Source organism: Netta rufina, assembly GCF_964035555.1.
Source record: "Netta rufina genome assembly, chromosome: 2".
Lineage (NCBI taxonomy): Eukaryota > Metazoa > Chordata > Aves > Anseriformes > Anatidae > Netta > Netta rufina.
Window position 1 is genome coordinate 109,788,418 of NC_140124.1, and position 15,938 is coordinate 109,804,355.

General features: G+C 39.9%; 1 protein-coding gene across 3 annotated transcripts in view; it reads left to right on the top strand.

The window, feature by feature from the left end:
• The window catches only part of MIB1 (MIB E3 ubiquitin protein ligase 1), a 75,185-nt gene that overhangs the window by 23,696 nt on the left and 35,551 nt on the right, over positions 1-15,938 (top strand). For all 3 annotated transcript variants that reach the window (XM_084282025.1, XM_084282026.1, XM_084282027.1), the window contains exons 6-12: positions 1,590-1,794; positions 4,955-5,138; positions 5,452-5,596; positions 6,508-6,641; positions 7,692-7,799; positions 10,011-10,208; positions 12,714-12,865. In XM_084282025.1, the coding sequence (XP_084138151.1) occupies positions 1,590-1,794; positions 4,955-5,138; positions 5,452-5,596; positions 6,508-6,641; positions 7,692-7,799; positions 10,011-10,208; positions 12,714-12,865 (1,126 nt within the window). The remainder of the gene's footprint in view (positions 1-1,589; positions 1,795-4,954; positions 5,139-5,451; positions 5,597-6,507; positions 6,642-7,691; positions 7,800-10,010; positions 10,209-12,713; positions 12,866-15,938) is intronic.

A 15,938-nucleotide genomic window follows, 5' to 3' on the forward strand; every position in this document is an offset into this window, starting at 1 on the left:
AGTTGTTCTCTGTCTCTTTTAAAAGCCTCCTTTAAGTAGTGAAAAGTTGCAGTAAGGTCTCCCTGGAGCCTTCTCCTCTTCAGGCTGAACATCCCCAGCTCTCTCAGCCTTTCTTCATAAGAGAGGTGCTCCAGCCCTCTGCTCAACTTCACTTTCAGAACTGAGGTAGACAAAGCCGTAGCTGACCTCAGATGGTCATTGCTAGCTCAGCTTTGTGTGGAATATCAGACCAGATAACCTTCAGACACCCCTTTCTCCAGTTAACACTTCTATAAATTTTGCTCTTTCTTCCCTGTCTAATCATGGCTGTCTCTGGAGCATTTGTCTTCAAATGATCAGTTTTCTCTCTAGTGAGTTTTTTATTGGTAGCTTTTCTGTAGAAATATTTTTTGACTTTGTCTGTGCAGGATTGGCTGTTCCCATGTTGTGAGTGTTTTGTTGCAAAGGTAAAGGGTGCGGGCTCAAAATAGCATTCTGTCTATAGGTCCTTTAAACAAAGACCACGATGGAGAGAAATCACTCTGACAATGTGGGTGGTCATAGAAGTCGACGTCCATTGAACGTGAGCATCCACTCATGGCCGTGTTTCCTCTCTCAGCAGTTTCTTCTAAAGCAGCATTGTAGTCTCTTCTTGACCATTAAGTCCTTTGCAGACGTTGCTGCAACATCTGGTGTGGATTTTGGTCTCTGGAATTGGTCTCCCTCCAAAGAATGTCATTGTCTCTCTGTGTCAAACTACATGTTTCTGCTTACTACAATGTGAGGACCCCTCCTCCATTATTGCCTCTTGCTTGGAAGAGGAAAAACACTTTTTTTCCCTTTAAGGCAGCAGTGTTATTAAAGGCTCACCCTCTCCTTTGCTACTGACGTTGCTGTTGAACTCCATCTACATGAGTTCTGCAGTTGTCACTGCGGTTATTCAGTGGATGGTACCAAATGCCATCCTCTTGTTCTGTCAGCGAGCAGATCTACAAGTTCATTCTCTCATTAGTTAACACAGCTCAATGTACGTGGATGTATGCTGCTTTTTCCCAGCTTTTGACTTTTTGCTATGAAGTGTCTCTTGAAATCAGGCATTGTCTGGAGAAGGTTTTTGCACAAAAATTCGCAGTATTTTTCTTTTTTGCCAATGTTTTCTCCACATTCAGGAACTGACCCAATTAAAAAAAAAAAAAAAAAAAAAAAAAAAACATTTTCTGTGGGCATTCTGCTTATCTTTCAGCCTCTGAGGGGGTACACAGCACTTTGTATATGATGCCTCAAAACTATCAGAGCTAATTTTGATGTCTAGCACCATAGCTGTTACCATCCCTGTTAGAGGTCATACTGGAGCCTGTCACAAGTATTTATCATTTACTGCTTTCTCTATTTGCCATGTAAACTCAATGAGAAATAGATAATTCCATACCCAGGGACTCAGGGTTCTTTTTAACCTGTTCACCTCCCTTTCAGCTCTTGGCCACTCCAGTTTCATAGATACGGAGAGGTTTTGTGGGTGTCAGTTCTGTGTCGGAAATGAATTTGTGTTGTTTAGATTGCTTGGAAAATTAATGTGGTCATGCGAACATTTTCTTCTCTTTCCATTTCAGGTGAGCAAAACGGTAACAGAAATCCTGGTGGGCTGCAGATTGGTGACCTTGTAAACATTGACCTTGATTTGGAAATTGTACAGTCTTTGCAGCATGGTCACGGGGGATGGACTGATGGCATGTTTGAAACCTTAACAACAACTGGAACAGTTTGTGGCATTGACGAGGATCATGACATTGTAGTACAATATCCAAGTGGCAACAGGTTTGTTATGTAGCCTTCTGTCACTGATCTCACAGACTGCCTTTGCCTTCTGCACTTATGATCACTTGCTGCCAGAAACATTCTGTTCTCCTTTTCTGTATATTAAGATTTCCCTGAGAATTTTTATATTGCTTTTGCAATGTGTTAACGAGGACTTTGATAGTGCAGCTCTCAGATCTTTAAAGATTTAAAGCTTTAGGGAGAAAAGTTTGCTCCCTCTCATACTTAGTGATAGTTTGAGTCCAAAATAATAAAGCTGTGGAGTATCTTATTTCTAAGACAGTGTTTTATACACTATTTTATTTTTTAAAATTACAACATATCCCGTGGCTTTAAGGGGGAATGGTAATAGTAGTGTGTTGTGGGGTTTCAGGAAAAGGGGTTAAGATGTGAGCTTCTTAAGTTGGGGATCTCATCTAATCATAGACTCTTCAAGCTTGGAAAAGACCTCCAAGATCATCTAGTCCAACCATCCCACTACTACCACTATCTAACCCCTAAATCATGTCCATGGGTACCACATCCAAACATTCCTTAAACACTGCCAGGGATGGTGACTCTACCACCTCCCTGGGCAACCTGTTCCAATGCCTGGCTGCTCTTTCTGAGCAGAAATTTCTCCTAACTTATAACCTAAACCTCCCCTGGTGCAACTTGAGGCCATTCCCTCTAGACCTATCATTAGTTACCTGCAAGAAGAGGCTGACCCCCAGCTCCCCACACCTTCCTTTCAGGTAGCTGCAGAGAGCAATGAGGTCTCCCCTGAGCCTTCTCTTCCCCAGACCAAACACCCCCAGCTCCCTCAGCCGCTCCTCATAGGACTTGTGCTCCAGGCCCTTCACCAGCTCCGTAGCCCTGCTCTGGACACGCTCCAAGGCCTCCATGTCCTTCTTGCAGTGAGGGGCCCAAAGCTGAACACAGTACTAGAGGTGCAGCCTCACCAGAGCTGAGTACAGGGGGACAATCACCTCCCTGTCCCTGCTGGCCACACTACTCCTGATAGAAGCCAGGATGCTGTTGGCCATCTCAGCCACCTGGGCACACTGCTGGCTCATGTTCAGGCAAGCATCAACCAACACCCTCAAGTCCTTTTCCTCTTCACAGATTTCCAGCCCCTGTGCCCCAGGCCTGTATTGCTGAATGGGGTTGTTGTGACCAAAGTGCAGGACCCGGCACTCAGACATGTTGAACTTCATCCTATTGGCCTCTACCCACTGACCCATCCTGTCCAGGTCTCTCTGCCCAGCCTTCCTACCTTCTGGCAGATCAACATTTCCCCTCAGCTTGGTGTCGCCTGCAAACTTGCTGAGGGTGCACTCAATTCCCTCATCCAAATCATCAATGGATGGTCCCCAACACTGACCCCTGAGGAATACCACTCATGCCAGCTAGGTTCAACTCCATTCACCACTACTCTCTGGCCCAGCCATCCAGCCAGTTTTTAACCCAGCACAGAGTGTACCTGTCCGAGCCATGGGCTGCCAGCTTCTCCAGGAGAATACTGAGGGAGACCATGTCAAAGGCTTTGCTGAGATCTTGGTAGACTAATCAACAGTCATTCCCTTGTCCACCAGGTGTGTCACCTGGTCATAGAAGGAGATGAGGTTGGCCAGGCACGACTTGCCTCTCACGAACCCATGCTGGGGTGGCCCTATAGGCCCTATAGGATTGTGACAGTGGAGGTGGAGTGGCAGGTCTCTTACTGTTTCCACCTGACTCTCGGGGGGATGACTCTGTTCCCTGTTCCAGACTTCCAGGTCAGGAGGCTGAGTACCTGAGGATAAGTGGTCTGACTATTAAAGACTTAAAAAAAAAAAAAAAAAAAAAAAGGCATTGAGAATCACAGCCTTTTCCTTATCTGTAGTAGTCATGTTCTCTACTGCATCCAGTAAAGGATGGAGGTCCTCCTTGGCCCTTCTCTTACTGTTAATGTGTTTGTAAAAAAACCTTTTTGTTCTTTTAGCACAGTGGCCTGGCTGAGCTCATGCCTTTCTGATTTCTTCCCTGCATAAGCTAGCAACTTTCTAGTCCTCTCCCTTCTTCCACTAGACATAAACTCTTTTTTTTTTCCTTCAGAGCAATTTTATGCTTGATGCACCCTAGAGTATGGTTGGCCCTGCTGGCTGCCAGGGCTCACTGCTGGCTCACATTCATCTTGTCATCAACCAAACCTCCCCAGATCTATTTCTGCAGGGCTGCTCTCCAGCCTCTCATCCCCTAGTTTGTACCTAGAGCCAGGGTTGCCCTGTCCCAGGTGCAGAATCCAGCACTTGCTCTGGTTGAACTTTGTGCAGTGCTGATTGCTCAGCAGTTTAATCTGTCAACATCAACATCACCTTATATATTCCAGTGTTCCCTCTGGATATTGTTTGTTTGTTTTGTATTACTTCGTAATATTAAGCTATTTTCCTAGCTAATGCGAGCTGAAGGGGTGCAGGTACCATTATTTCTGAATGTCTGCAGAGCCAGTCAGGGGAGGTAATCTGTTCTGTGGTTTCTTTCCTAACTTTGTCCTTTATAGAGATCATCTGATGCTTCTCAGTGAGATCAGACAATTGAGTGCAAGTCAACCCCAGACCAAATGACATAAAGGACACACCACCGTATTAGATACTATAATATAATGCAGCATAAAAACAGCTGAATGTCTGTAAACCAATAAAACTTACAGTACAAACGAGGATAGCTTGGTTAAAAATTGAGGTGCCTCTAGGCCACGCATTTGATGGAGAACATTCTTAAAACTGACTGTTGCATCTTCTTACTTGGGAAGAGGCAAAGTCCTGCGTTCTTTCTTTGTTGTTCTCTTACAGTACAATCCTTTGTGAGACGATTTGAATCTTTCCAAACAGACTGACTTGCCTTCTTCTCGCCCTGAAAAAATAAACGAGTTGTATAGCTACTTTCAGGACTATTACGTTGTTGTGAGCTTGCTTCTCATTTTCCTGGGAGGATATTTCTTCAGAAGCGTACATCTCTGAGGGTTACTTGGCAGTATTAAACTAAAGAGCCACAGATGTGTATAGGCAAAAGAAATGGTTAGCAGGATATATGATGTAATATCAAATTGTAGAGAGCTTTAGGCATACAAGGAGATTATTTTAAGCATTCTTTCACTTCCCAAGTTTATAGACTCTGCTTTAAATGATTCGTTGTCTAGGTGGACGTTTAATCCAGCTGTTCTCACCAAAGCCAATGTTGTCCGAAGTGGAGATGCTGCTCAAGGTGCAGAAGGAGGCACCTCTCAATTTCAAGTGGGTGACCTTGTTCAAGTCTGCTATGACTTGGAGCGAATCAAGCTTCTTCAAAGAGGTCATGGAGAGTGGGCTGAAGCAATGCTTCCTGTAAGTACTTGTTTGTTTGGACCATTAGGATCGTACAACTCATAATTTTTCTGATTGTGATTAATAACATTACCTGGAGGTTATAGGAGTCAGTTGTGACTTTGTTCTAAGTCGGAGAAAGTGCATTTCACTAAGCAGGGTAATACTTGCTCAGCTATTGTAATCTGCCTAGCCTGATGAAATTTAGTTAAAGGGATTAGTGACTGTACTATTATACAACAGACTTCATAAAATCTATGCTTCGTTACAACTTTCATATTTCTCAACATTTTATTTTTAGTGTTATTTACATTTGATGTTTTCTTCAATGCAGACTTTGGGTAAAGTTGGTCGCGTCCAGCAGATCTATTCAGATAGTGACTTAAAGGTGGAGGTCTGTGGGACATCGTGGACGTATAATCCAGCAGCTGTCTCAAAGGTGGCATCAGCAGGATCCGCTATAAGTAACGCATCTGGAGGTAAGTTCGAAGAATGACCTGTAACGTCTGTATGATGAGTAGTGGTGTTAATCACAAAATTGTTAAGTACTGGTATATCATTTGTATATATGAGTTAATATATGTATATATGAGTTAATATTTGTATATCTGAGTTAATAAAACTCAGACTCAGGGTTCAGCTAATCCAATGTTAACTTCCCAGAGAGATACAAGAATAAGCTTGCAGTGGGTATGGAGATGTTATTCGATCTTCTCTTGATAAGATGCAAAAACTCCAAATCAAATTTGTGTTTCTGTTTGGCTACAGTACAGGTATAGTGCAAGCTTGGAGGGCTTTAAAACAGTGCAGCTCTAAGGGCTTTAAAATTGAAGTGATTAGAAGGGATGTTAGATTGGAATAGGCTCTGAGGCGTGAAGAGTGTGCCACTGGGTGTAGCAAGCAGTGTATTTGTTCATTGTTTAAAAGGTTTCGGGGGATAACAAGCATAAGGGAGGAATTTGTTGCAAGCAGTTACTCAGGATAGTATTCTTTTCTTAAATGCGTTGTCTTAAACTTAATTAGACATTCTTTAACTAATCGCAGTGGGAGATTTTTTTTTAGTCTAACATGAAGTTAAGCTAGAAGACTAAGAAAGCCTGGTATATCAACATGCATTTTTACATCTCCCTCGCCCTTTTGTATTTCACCGTAGACAAACTATTTGTGGTTAAATCAACTTTGTTATGAAATATGTGATGTGATGGCCTCTACTATGTGAAGGATAATGGGGTGCAGTGTTTCCTCAAAACTGAATAGTAAATTAAAGCTGCCATTTTATGGTGGTTCGTGTATTACTATGTACATGTCGTTAGGAACAAATTTCACACATTTTTCTGTTCTTGTGTGACTAAAATTGTAATCTTAACTGTGCTTTGTTTAATAATTGCAGAGAGATTATCCCAGCTATTGAAGAAACTATTTGAAACCCAAGAATCTGGAGATCTCAATGAAGAATTGGTTAAAGCTGCTGCCAACGGAGATGTTGCTAAAGTGGAAGATCTGCTAAAGAGACCAGATGTGGATGTGAGTGTTCAGTTCTGGAGGGGGCTTGTTCTGGGCACCTGTAATACTGAAAGAAGTTGTCCTAGATAACCCTTGCCAGACAGTACTGTGTCTGTTTAGAGGTAATACAACTGGTTCTAGTGTCTCTGCTATTTGTTGTCCTATGAAACGTGCTGGAGAACATATAAAAATGCTTAGTACCTTTTTTCACTGGTCAAGTTTTGTGTTACGTCGTCTGCTGTGAATTAAAATGCCTTTAGGCATGTGTTTTCCAGAGTCAGGGCAGAGAGACAAACGCTTGCAATTAGCAAAGGGTCTTGAACTTCTTTTGTTTTGAGATAAAGGGAAGGAGGATTGATTTGGGTGGGTTTTGTGTGTGCTGGTTTTGTTTTATTTTTTTCTTTTTCTAATTCATGAGGTAAACCACCTACTGTGCTTTGTCAGGTACTTTTTACCAAACTGTCTAATCACATAACAGTGAAAAATCTAAAGTAAAATGTTTAAGAATTATAGGACTTCCTTCAGGGAACATGTTTTGAAATCATGAGATGTTTTTCTCACTACAACGAAGATTAAACTCCAGTAATTCTGAGGGGTAATCTGTAGCTCAAGATTGTACAAAGCATGGTATTTTGTTCAGATTGACTGCTGTTCTTGACACAAATTAGAAAATGATAATGAGAGGGAGAGAGAGTTGTCATCATTCTGAGAACAGAGAACTGGCATCGTTCTGAGACCTGTTCTCAAAATCTTGCCTTTACAGTAGCCCAAAGGTGGTTGTTTTTTTTTTTTTTAATCCATTTGTCATTAAGGTCTTGATGTTTGAAGTAAATCCCTTTGGTGAGTCTTTCCTTCAATCCAGATAATTCTATAAAAATGATAAGGAGATCTTCTCCTAGGAGATCCTAACGTATGTCAGAAATACAGCTGTCTAAAAATAGTTCTGATAGCTTTATGTGCTGTGATATGCTGTTGCTTTAAGTTTTCTAAGACACTTGCATGTATACTGTGTCTCATAGGTGTGCATGTGTGTATCTTGCAGATGATCTCAAAGTATTAATATGCTTCCAGGTAAATGGACAATGTGCTGGACACACAGCTATGCAAGCGGCTAGTCAGAATGGCCACGTTGACATTTTGAAGTTGCTTCTGAAACAGAATGTGGACGTAGAAGCAGAGGTAAGTTAAATATTATTAAAATACGCTCTTTTTGTCCCTTTAAGTTTTGAACTTTGCTGTGTACAGAAATACAAAGTGTGCCTGGTGACAGGCAAACTGCTTTTCTTGTTGGTAGCTAACTATTGAAAAAATTGCAGTGTAATTGGGCGTGTAAGGAAATAAGGTTTTAAAATGGTATATAGCCAGGGTGCAAGGAAATGAATAGGACTGTATTTTATACAAATTGCCTTTCTTGGACAGGATCTTACAAAATGTCATGTGTTTAGTACAAGATGTGTAGCTTTGTATTTAAAAGCTGCCATTCAGTGTGTGCATTTCTGTTTTGTGGGGCGGGCGTGAATGGGATGTGGGAGAGATGTGAGATTACTTTTCAGTTTCCTAGTGGCTATGACTTCTACAGCGCACAGGACTCTGACCTTCAGGATATTGATTCTGTGTCTCACTGATACCTTCTGTACACCTGTCCCTTTTCTTCCTCTTTGTTAGCTATTGGGAAATTAATTGCATTTTTTGCTGCCTATGATCAGTATTTGTAAGGCACCAAAATCTTTTAGAAAAATTGTTTCCTTGTTACTAGAACTGATTCCTTATTATTATCACTACCTTTTTTAAGTAGGCAAAATGGATCTTAGATTGTTCTAACTTTCACCTGAGGGTTAAATTTTGGCTTAATGGGGAGACAACATCACTTTCATTTAAGTAGTAATTCACTTAATCTTTTCTTGATAGTTTGCACTATCTGTAATGGCTCTATTAATGCTCTGTTAACTCTTTGGAATTACATAGAACTTATTTTAGCTTTCTTTCATTAGTTGAACGGTAAGTTGCAACTGCATTTATTTCAAGAAAGAAGTAGCCTATTTGATAGCATTATATCTTCTAAGATTTTTTTAACGATTTTTATTTTTTTATTTTCTCCTTTGGGGAAAAATACGGGAAACATAACTAAGTACATACAGCCTTCTGTAATGTTTTTATCTAGATGTAATTATTGCGGAGATGGTTTTTAAAACAATTTGATCTTGAATTTGCTCTAAGTAATGGGGAATTGCATACATTATTATTTTTTTTTTCCTGTTTGGGTCCTTTTTCTGCTTCCCTGCCTTGCACTGTTCAATGTGTGGGTCAGATAATTCTTTTAAATGTCACAGTGAGTGGAAACCCTCTTTTCTTACCATAATTACATTCTCAAACTAGCCTTCTGCTGACAGTATTACGAAGGTTGAATACCCAGTTCTTTAACACCTTTAATTATGTGAAATATAACCCGTATATAGAACTGTGTAAAGCTAGTATGGGGTTCTAGTGGATGAAGCCCCTTCTTAATTTCCTTTATTTCATTTCAGTAGTAGAGTGCAATAGGCCAGCATGCTGCTTGTGGCATTCAGAGGAGGATACCGTCAGGTGCTGCATCTCCAATGTCCGATACTTACCCTGTTCCTTATATAGAGTGTTCACTTAAAGTTTGAGGAGAGAGTAATACAACTGCCAACTCTCAGTTTAAAATGGAAGGATTTCTTGTTTATTTTTTATTTTTATTTTTTAGAATGATTGTTCCTGGGAGAATTTTCTACCAGCAGATTGTAATATTTGCATTTTTAATTGTTTTTTACCTCTTTTATACTTAGACATAATGCATTGGTGGTGTAGCCTTTGTTCATTTTGTGGAGCACAAGAAGGATCCGTCAAATTTCTCTTTCTCAGATTAAATTAAATTAAAACTTAATAGAGTGCTCAGAAACTAACAGTGGGCCCAGTCATTTTTTGGGTAACAGAAAAACAACTTTTTATACTTGGGCTCTTAGCATTATATTAAAATATATTTTAGGCCTTAGAAGATGCTGCAGAGCTGCTCCATTAAGCACAGAGCAAAACTTTGGGCTGTTTACTTCACTGTCTGTGCCATGGAAGCAATGGATAAAAATCCTTGCTTTGCCTGCTTTGCAAAGCGTATTTATTCATGGTGACATTTTCTGGGGATGTCCTGATACTGCTAGATAGAATGTGTATATTTTTATACAGAGATTCTTCATTCTCTACTGTTTGTATTTTGATAAAAATTTTAATTATTTCAGTATTTGGAAAGCATTGAGGTTATTTAATTTTCTTTCTTTGAAGAAATTGAGAATGTGTAATGATTCTGTGTAAATTTATCATCTTGTTGAAAGGCAATGTGGAGCATGCTGGATCAAAATAATGTTTCTGCTTTAGGACAAAGACGGAGACAGGGCTGTCCATCACGCAGCCTTTGGTGATGAGGGTGCTGTGATCGAGGTTTTGCATCGAGGCAGTGCGGATTTGAACGCTCGCAACAAACGGAGGCAGACTCCACTTCATATTGCGGTCAATAAAGGTCATCTACAAGTGGTGAAGACTCTGCTGGACTTTGGCTGCCATCCTAGTCTCCAGGTAATGTAAATGTTGACATGGATTCACTTTTTAGGTATTTAATTTTGATTCGCGGTGTGTGGATGCTATGTATAGGTGATAGAAGAATTATAGAAAATAGGATTGAAAGGAACAGATCTCGTGAAGTTATCTGTCCCAGCATCTCCCCTAACATGATGAACTGCAATAAAAATAATCCTGTATTTATGTATTTTCTTGACACCTAGATATAGGCACCTGACTTATTCAAACCAGTTTGTGTTAACTGGTATTTTCACAGCCTGTAGTTACCTATAATTGTTAACTTTTTTTCCTGTTTAATTCCTCCTTTATTGAATCTGCAGCTGTTTGCTCCTTCTGCAAGCCACAGCTTTGCATTTTTTTAGCTGGTGATGCTGTGGAATGTTTCATTAAAAAAAAAACAAACAAAACTTTCTTTAAGAATTGACCTGTCATTGTTAAAACTGTTGGGCCAAATTCCCTTTTAAATTCAGGCTTTTATCTAAAAAGCTGTGATGCATAGGGCCTCCAGTACCAGAATTTCACAGGGAGTGAGTTTTATCCATAATTAATGTGGCGGAAGCTGCAGCATATGAGTGCAGCCTCCTGTTGAGAAGGTAGAGGAGAAACCAGCTGTCAAATAAGCAGGCATCCACGTTCTGCAGGAGCTGAACGCAGCCCACTTGTGAATGCAGTGCATTAGTAGAAGAAATCAGAAAGGTGGAGTTTGAAGAGGTTTGCAACAGAAAGAAAAAGCTGTAGTGTCCCAGGAAAATCAAGATATGTTGTAATGACACGTTAATTCTCTTGTTTTGCCATAATGTCAAAAAGGATTTTTGAAACTGTATATCCACGTAACAGAAGATGAGCAAACGTTCTTAAAATTAGCAAATGTAGTGATTGTCCATCTGCTTTCACCTGGCTTTGTGGGCACTCACTTGATCCGGCTGAGGGATGAGCAGTGTCAGCTATCCAGCCCCTTATTGAACATAAGATCAATAAGGAGTCTGTTGGGTTGAGTCCTGTAAAGGGTGGCTGTGTCCATCACATAATGATGGATGAGGTACGGATACCCAGTGTGGGTATCTCGCGTTTAAATGATAGAAGTGTGTTTGGTCTGAAAAGCTCAGTAGAATGGTGCTGTGAAACTCCACCTGGAAAATACAGTTGTCACTGAAAATACTGAACTTTCAGATCCTGCCTGTATTCAAAGGAACTCTCATGTGCAGCTGTGAGCTGGTGATTGATTTTGGTGGATCAGAGCACAGGAGGGGCAGACTGAGGCACGACTGGAATTTAAGCGGCCAGCTCTCTACTATTTAACCCAATTCACTGCGTAAACAAAAATGTATATTAGCCTACAGACAGTAAATTCAGGAAATAGGATCAATTAAAGTGAATAAAAGCCGCGTGGTTTAATTTTGGCAAACTGGTTCACACTGGTTCAAGTGTTTCTATTATTTGGCACTTTTTGTTTGGCAGCTGGTGATTCTCACTGTAAAGTTGGTAAAGATTTGCTTTCATACTGCAGTGTATTGCTAAAATGTTCAGTTCCTGTGTTTATCAGTTACCAGCTGAGTCAGTGTCAGTGACAAAAGCCTTCCTGACTTATATGGCGTTAGAATTTTACTGGAAGCATAAATCTGGAGAGTTTGCCTATAGAAGCAAATAAGCATAAATGGATGTGTTCCCTCACTGTTAGTCATGGGGCATTCCTTTTCAGTTCTACCATTCGAGTCCTTGAATAAATAATGCACAAATTACTTCTAGGAATAAAAAGCATTTTCCCTTATTTGGGATATTAGAAAAATACAATGACAAGCTAAAAATATGAGTTCTTTGCCATCAATTATGCAGTGAAATACTTTCACGTACCTTGTGTAATGTAATCTGGTATTTGCCATAACAAGTTTAAAAGATTAATATTGCTCGTGACATTGGCTTTTGCTTCGTGAAAAATGATGTGCTTCAGTTGAAACAGCAGACGTGCCTAAGTTTCTTACTTGGACTACGTTTTGGTTTCTGTTCTGCTTATGCTTTTATTTCGTAGTGTCTTTTTTGGTATCGCCATTTCTGTGGTTAATTGCTAGTTTGATCTTGGCCATCATCACTCAAAATTCCCAGCCTTCCCCCGCCTGCCGAGTCTCCTCTGTTGGGTTAGTCTTTGTTGCTGTTACTCAGAAATTGTAACTTGGGCATCAGTTCAATCGGGATGTGAGGCACAGGGAAGCTGATGCCTACACCGGTGTCCTCAGTTCTGTCAGATGGACGGCATGCTCGAACTCTGGAGCACTGGGAGCTGGGTAACCACAGAAGACTGGGATTACTGGGATTACCTACTCAAGGGTTTGCAAAACCGGAGCAGGATCAGAAGCAGCTTGCTCTGAACTTGGCAATACAGCTCCACTTTTAGGCGTGAAGAGCTGTTGTGTGTTTCTGTAGTCGGTTTTCCTAGTGATATCTAAATGTCTCTTCTCTTTAACGTGGATGCATGCAAAAACTGATCCAAGTTGTTTCTGGCTTCAGGATTCTGAAGGCGACACTCCCCTTCACGACGCGATAAGTAAGAAGCGGGATGACATCCTGGCCGTGCTGCTAGAGGCTGGAGCAGACGTTACCATCACCAACAACAACGGGTTTAATGCTCTGCACCACGCCGCGCTGCGAGGAAACCCCAGGTAAAGATCTGGTTTTAAAGATTATTTTGTCATCGTTCGTGAAAGGAAGGCAAGTGCATGGGAGTGTAGAATCATGGTGTTCTTTCAGCAGGTCCTGAAGCCTGCATATAGTTGTATTTCTTAGATGTTGATGTTGCTTAAGTAGGAATTCTTTCTAATGGTTGAATAGCCGTGATTAGAATGAAACTGATTGTCTTAGGTCTTGAAAAGGCGTTTAGATGTAGAGCTTAGTGATACGGTTTAGTGGAGGACTGGTTAGTGTTAGGTCAGAGGTTGGACTTGGTGATTTTGGAGGTCTCTTCCAACCTAGATGATTCTGTGATTCTGCGTGCTCATCCGCTCAGTTTAGCGCTGTGAAGTGTCTCCAGATGTGTGGGAAACTGCACGTGGTGGCTGTAGAATTTTGCAAATACGAGTTGGGACAAGTGAAAAGCTCTTAAGTAGGATCTTAAGGAAGCATTTGTAAAAATGTTCTTCTCAAATCTTGGAATTGGGAAAGGGATTTGAGTTTTTAGAAATACCTGAGTAATTTTTAAAGACACCGTGTGGTTATAAAGTCATCTTAGGGTTCTTGTATTAAATTGCATTTGACAGTATAAGACACATTTAATTTTGTTTCATTGAAAGCACCTACAGAAGGAATTTCTTATTTCAGGTTTTATATAGCTTCTCATTCTAAAAAAGTTAGTTTCAAAGCATAATTAGTTTTGTGCTAGCTGCATGCTGTACCTCTACATTGAATCTTCAGTTAAGGTAGTTTTCAAAAATGATTACATAAACTTTGTGGAAAAATTGCTGTTTGCTTGTCACATTGTGGATAAATGTTTTTTTTTTTCAAGGCTGTCATTCTGAAAAGAGTTCAGTAATATGTTGTTGTATGGTGGAGAATTGGGTGTGCTTTGCACAAAGAAAGGTGTATGTTTACTTGTTTAACTTCACTATATTCTGCTGTTTTGCCTTTGAGTGAAGATGGAGAAATAGGAGGTGTTTATCTTAGATGGGAATGAAATCTGGGTTAGTCTCTTAGTATGTAACTGTCAAGACTGATGGCTAAAAAATAAATGCAAGTATTTATGTGTGTATAGGAATGGAATCACACTTCAAGTTAAAAGCAGTGGTTGGAGTTTTTGATTGGAACAATAAATGTATTTACAGTTTCCTCTAGGGTCTGTAAAAGGTCTATAAGAGATAATTTAAAGGATGTGGTTAAGGGAGCATGGGTTTGGTGTTCAGAAGGTGGTTCTTTCAAGTCTGAACTGATAACTTCCTTGTTTAATGTGAATTCTCCATATTTATGTAACAGCCTTAACCAGGAGTGCTGGTTGCTGTCTCCAGTTACCTAGATGGAGTATTCCTTAGTTTTCTGTTTCGTGTTGCCTCCCCTAGGCTCCTGTAACAGTTGGCTTGAGTGAAAGTACCAATATGAGATGCAGGGAAAGCATAAGAAAAATCATTTCTTTATAGGGATGCTGCAGATTTTCTGTGGGTGAATGTTTTAGAGGCTACGGGCTTTCTCTTTGATGGAAGGATCGAAATTGTGGTTTGAATCAGTTCACTTGGTCAGCTGGCAGAATGTGAGGCATGGCACAGTTTTCTCACAGAACCCTATCTCCTTTACGAAAGTTTTTACTGGAAGAATAAAATATTTCCAGTATTAGTGAGTTGAACCCTGTGTAGGTAACTCCCATACGTGGGTTTTCACTAGCATCTGGACAGGTTAAACAGTTCGGTATCTACTTTTTTGGTTGCAGCTGTATCTGAGCACTTCTGAAACAGGTAAAACAGAGAGAATTTTATCCCCATTGTGGAAGGTGTTGTTTCTTTTGTTCACAGAATTAGATGTTTTACACATCAGCCTGGGAAGAAATGAATGGAAATAAAAATGAAAGAAACAGATTGTGGAAAAATTTCACTGTCTTGTGCTTCCCCCCCCTCCCCCAAATCATTACTTGATTCCTTTTATTTACAAGTTAAGCTCTGTTTCCTTTCAGACTTTAATGATGGCCATTTATCTCATTATGTTGATTATGTAGTTCTCCCACTGGCCCCTTTCTGAATGAAAACAAACACGTTTTTTATATTTGCCACCTTGTCTTTCTGATCTGATACAGGATGATAGATGCTGCCAATCTGTTAAATGCACTGGGCACGGAATGTTTAAAGCACTGTTAAAAATAACACTCTGAAGTTTAGTTTGTAACTGGCATGGGTCACAAGCAGAACATATTATATTCTGCTTGAAATCTTAATTAGGGACCTGTCTTCCCTAAACTAAGCTTTCTTACTCCACCTACGCTGGAGTTTCTTTGTGGCTTCAGGCTGTGGTGCCTTATATGGAATGCACTGCACTAAATTCCCCTTAAGGTCAAATATATAAATATATAAATAATTGTTATTCGTATGAAAATTAAACATATATTCATGCTTTTATATGTGCATATGCATTATATACATTCACAAAAACAATATACTTAATGTGTATGTAAGCATTGATAAAGTCCACATTCATATTCCTGGTTATTGATAATAAAGTGTGTGTGTGAGTGCTTGAACTAACACACACACTGAAGTGAAATAAATTGCTACAGATTTTTTTACAGTCGATATCATGTAGCTATTTGGGACCAATTCCATCTTCAGAGCAAAACCTATTTTAGTTCTTGAGCTCTGAACTGTGCTGACAGTAGGGAGATAAGCCTCCAAGCAGGAAAAAAAAAAAAATCAAAACAGACAAACTGTTGAGGAGAGCAGTTGAAAATTTCTCATTTTGCAGGTGAAAATACTTACATTCTGTTTTTTAACATTTGAATAGCAGACAAATATTAAGAGAAAAATAGCATTTTTTTTTCAAAATGCCTTTTTTTTTTTTTTTTTTTCTCAGCAGTTAATCCACAACAGTTTTGTAGTGTTTTCCAACACTAAATGTATAGTGTGTTTTGGAGAACCCCCTATTCTAAGTGGAATATTTCTCCTTTCAATGATTTGCTGCTGCCCATACCTTTTGAATTGGTACAGAAACTTCTTTTTTTGTGGTGATGTATGATGATGAAAGTATAATTCAGGTTATGCTCTA